Genomic DNA, 5,000 nt, shown 5'->3' on the forward strand with positions numbered 1-5,000 from the left:
AAATGTTCATGAGACCGACTCTCAAAAGTTACCTAGCTCTCCCTAATAATTGGCACTGCCCCACCTGACTTCTGCATATCTGGATCTATCCTCTCCGACGAGATCCTCATTCCGATGGTTCAAAGGAGGGTATCCATTTGGGTCCTCTCCTCGGGTGCCAGCAGGCCCAAAAATGGCCACCACGGCAGCTTCCCCAGCCGGCTGGCTCCAACTTCTGTTTTGGTTCCTGGAGGGAGTGGTGTCCACAAACCAATTCATTATATAGCACACACATATATATGCACTCTCCCCCACTATTACACATGTTAACATCCCCTCGATACCTTAATTTAACTGTTAATTCTGCCCTCAACAAGGAGCATATCTACAGCTTACCTGGAGGGTGTGGTGTCCACAAACCAACTGAGGTTTCTGTGGCCCCTCCGCCCTCCAACATGGTCCGATGTTGCCACCTTTCCTCCAACAGGCCCTTTCCTGAAAATACACCCAGTCCAGCACGAACAACAAAACAAACATATCGCCCATGATTGGTTTACTATTTACTGGGCACGAAGCTTTTACTATATTCAAAATAGAATATATAGACATAGCAACATAACATGCCCACTTCCTGTTTATAACAACCCTTTTATAATGTATTCTGATTTGAATGTCGGAATAATTTTGGCATATATATATATATATATATATATATATATATATATATATATATATATATATATATATATATATATTTATATGTATGTATATCTCCTTAATGACGGGTACGGCCCTAGCTGTCATAGTTTTCCGACTCTACGGGGATGGTGTTTTCGCTTATATTCTCTTATAATTCAATTTTTAATTTTTAGGAAGGTTTTTAGCATATTTGTGGGTGTTAGCGAGAATAGAAATGCCTTACATCATTTCGTCGAACTATCGTGCTGATAAACCAAAGGGAGTTTTTTTTAGTCTGATGCAGGATGCTAGGCGGGCCTAGGCGAGTGGCTAGCATAAGCGGGTGTGTCCCGTGTGTGTGTGTGTGTGTTAGCATGTAGGCAGGCCTGGTTGTGTGGCTAGGGAGCTGGAATAACGGGTGTAGGCTTATTTCTGTTTTCTTCTTAGAATATACTGTTTACAATTTTTTTGTGTGTGAATTTGTGGTTCTGTTAGTTCGAGGGAGGACCTGTCAGACATCATTTAGTCTGACAATTGGAAGAGATTTTGGTAGGTTGATACAGGATGCTGGGCGGGTCTGGGTCCGGGTGCGTCTCTTGGCGTGTGTGGTAGCAGAGCATCTGTGTGAGTGTTTGTGTGTCTGATAGTAGGAGGGGCTGGGGGAGTGGTCAGCAAAACGGGAATCTCTCTTTGAGGGCGGGGTTGCGGAGTGTGTGTGTGTGTCTGTGAATCTGTGTGTAAGCGAGCCTGATGATGCGGTCGGCGGAGCCGGGCGTCCCCTTGATGGGCGGCATTTCGGTGTGTGTGTGTGTGCATGTGTGCTGTGTGTGTGCGTGTGTGCTGTGTGTTTGTGTGTGTGCGTGTGTGCTTTGCGTAATGTGTGTGTGATAAGCGTATGTTTTTAGGTGTGTTTTCTGTGAGTGGTTGAGAGTGCATGTTTGTGAGTCTGTTCGTGGTCGGGCTTGGGTGAACGTCTAGCTGACACGGGTGCATCCCTTGGCGTGCGTGTTGGGAAGCGTCTCTGTGCTTTCCGTTTGCCGTTCCCGGAATCCTTGGTCTTCCCCTGCCATCCGCTCCCTCAGTTTTGAGGAAGGGGAGGCGGTGGATGACCCCAGGCCTTCGACTTTCAGGGGTGTTCCTCGCCTGAGAGATGCACCTGACCCTCTTCTTTACACGTTTCGCCATTCCTCTGACGAGGAATGTAGGGACTCGGAAGAGGAGTACACGCCGCCAGCGAAACATCACAGGACCAAGGATCATTCTGGTGAGTTTTCTCCATCCTTTGATTTGAAAAAAGTACAACCTGGCTTCTTTGGCATACTGACACATTTTTATGTAGCTTTATGGAAAACTTGTGTTTTTTCGAATTCTTCCACAGATCCTCACTTCGGCGATGATTCCGACTGGGAGGGCAGCGACTCGAAGGACGAGTCCGAGCTCTCCGACTGTGAGTCAGAGGAAGACTTCGTGCCGCTGGACGACACATCGTTGGACTCTGACGAGAATCTGGCCGAGTATGTCAGGCGCCGCAGGGCTCGTACCGCCCCCGGTATCTCCTCCTTTGTTTGGAGGAAGAGAGAGAACGAGCCACGGCGCTTCGACTTTACCGCAGCTCCTGGGGTCAAGGTTCCTGACCTGGATGCTGAATCCACACCTGAAGAGGTCTTCAGGCAGTTCCTGATGCAGGAACTGTTTGAAAAGATCGTGCAGTAGACGAATCGGTAAGCACATCATCTAATATTCCTTGTTTGTTAGTTTGAAGATATCTGTTTACAATTTCTCATGCTCTGGCTCTTGCAAACACGATTTTTACAATGCCAATTCTCCTTGTCCTGCAGATATGTTGCGCAGAATCCACGGACGTGTTCTGCCCACACGAAGGGATGGGAGGACACGACCGTGAAGGAGGTTCGTACTTATCTTGGGCTGCGGTTCTTGATGGGGCTACAGTCCAAGAGGCAAATGCGAGACTTCTGGTCTCGCGACCCTCTGATGTCGTCGGCGATTTTCCCGCAGACGATGTCGCGCGACAGATTTGATCAGCTGACAGCAGCACTACACTTCACAGACAGCCAGGCCGAGCGTCAAGCAGATGATCGACTCTGGAAGCTGAGGCCTGTCGTAGATGTGCTCGACAGGCAATTTAGAGAAGTTTTTGTGCCAAACAAGGTCGTCTCCATTGACGAGAGCCTTTGGGCCTTCAAGGAGCGCCACCAGGCTCTACAGTTCGTGCCCAACAAGAGAGCACGCAGGGGAATAAAGGTATACAAGCTCTGCTCGAGTTTGGGGCCAGAGGCCGGCTACACCACCGCCTTTCGTATCTACATGGGGAAGGATCGCGGGGACGTCCCCGCGAGCATGAAGGCGGTGATAGACCTGCTGGAGAGAGGGGGCCTCATGGACAAGGGGTACGGAGTACATACCGACAACTGGTACTCGTCCCCTAGTCTGTTCCACCACCTACAAAAAAGAAAAACAAGCGCTGTCGAGACGGTCAGAAGCAACAGGAAGCAGATGCCGACAGACCTGCAGGCAAAAGGGCGAGGAAGTGTAGACTTCCGAAGTACAGACTCGGGTATGCTCGCTCTTCAGTGGCTGGACAAGAGGCCAGTTACCATGCTCTCCACGGTGCACACGAGCGAGATGGTAGCTCTTCCTCCCAACCGCCAAGGAATCCAACGAATAAAGCCAAAGGTTGTAACTGACTACAACAACGGCATGAAGGGAGTTGACTTCAGTGACCAGCTTTCAGGCTCCTACAAGTCCACGAGGAAAACCATCAAATGGTACAAAAAATATTTTTCAACCTTTTGGACATGACTGTGGTCAACTCCCTGGCTGTATCCCGGTTCCTTGGCGGAAAAATGGCTCAACAAGAATTCAAGTTGGAACTTGTGAGAAGTCTCCTGAAGGAGGAAGACCGCCGAGGAAGGAGGAACCGCATCGCCCGTGCTCGCTTTGCCCCTGCTGCCCCACACATGCCAGAGGACACTCCCCTCCGAAGATGGCGACGATGTTCCCAGTGTTGGGACAGAAATAAGAAGAGGAAGGAGACACGTGTGATGTGTCGCACCTGTGGAGCTTCCGTGTGATGTGTCGCACCTGTGGAGCTTCCGTGTGATGTGTCGCACCTGTGGAGCTTCCGTGTGTGCGTCACCATGCTTCAAGGAGTACCACGCCACTCTACATGCTCCCTGAAGCATGAAATTTTGATAAGGTAATGTAAATATTGTGTGTATGTGTTGTAAATATATATATGTATATATATGTACAGCCAGCAACAAAAGCGGTGACGCCTCGCCGGCCCTGGCTCGGAGAGATCATGCCCTTCCTACCCTGAACGGAGGCCCATGTTCAAACAACCTGAACATAGTTAGGATGGTTCGAATGTGAGGAGGAGGGAAAGTACGGAAATCAGGCGAAGAAGTTAGATGATGACTGAAATATATATGGAGAGAGAGAGAAAAAAAAATTATTCCTGTTTAGTTGTTAATCTGATGGAAATATTTGAGACCTGCTTTATGAAATAAGTGATCATATATCATTTTGAAAATAATTATCATAAAATTTTATCTTATCATTTTATATTATTGTTCGAACTGATTATTCATATTCATATTCGCCAGACGGAAATTACCTTGGTTTGCATTATATTAAGCTGATATATGGCTCTGCGTTATCCTAAGCACCTGCTCTTTCTTTTAGTCTTTTATTCTATGTTAAGAAGACATTACAGGATATCCTAATCTAGAATAGGATTTGTGTTTATGTTAACTTAATTGAGTTACCAATATTTGTTTTTGACAAGGGTAACAATACAGTTGGATGTATTTTATGTTGTATTACATGTAAAATAAAAATATATAACATGGGAAATAATTTCATTGAGTGCATTACATGCATTATATTGCATGTAAAAATACAAATAAATATGGAAGTGATTTTATGGGTTGCATTACATGCATTCTATTGCATGTAGAAATACAAATACTTGTAAAAGTTACTGCCTTGTCAATAGCGGGTCCAACCACCGAGGGCGTCAATTGCCTCATTGAAGCGGGTCGGCATGGAGGCTACAAGGCGTTCGCAAACGTTTGGTATGCATCGCACAGATTTCCATCTCTCTCTCACTGATCAGTCAATTGCATCGCATGTGCGTTCTGGTTCAATGATAATTTCTTGTTTCATTATCTCCCATAGATTCTCTATAGGGTTAATATCACAGCCTTTGACTGGCCAGTCCATTGCCTGAATTTCAGGGTGCCTACTGAGCCACTCGGTCACAATGTGGGCTGTGTGTATGAGGCTAATGTTTTGCACAAATATAATGGATTCGCCCTCAG

General features: G+C 46.7%; 1 protein-coding gene across 1 annotated transcript; it reads left to right on the plus strand.

Moving 5' to 3' along the window:
• Positions 1 to 302: 302 nt before the first annotated feature.
• Positions 303 to 3,477, plus strand: LOC113825361 (piggyBac transposable element-derived protein 4). Its single transcript, XM_027378180.2, has 5 exons — positions 303 to 466; positions 852 to 920; positions 1,740 to 1,921; positions 2,036 to 2,366; positions 2,496 to 3,477. Exons 1-5 carry the CDS (start codon positions 303 to 305, stop codon positions 3,475 to 3,477), a joined length of 1,728 nt encoding a protein of 575 aa, XP_027233981.2.
• Positions 3,478 to 5,000: the final 1,523 nt, after the last annotated feature.

Source organism: Penaeus vannamei, chromosome 9 (genome assembly GCF_042767895.1).
Source record: "Penaeus vannamei isolate JL-2024 chromosome 9, ASM4276789v1, whole genome shotgun sequence".
In the NCBI taxonomy this organism is placed as follows: Eukaryota; Metazoa; Arthropoda; class Malacostraca; order Decapoda; family Penaeidae; genus Penaeus; species Penaeus vannamei.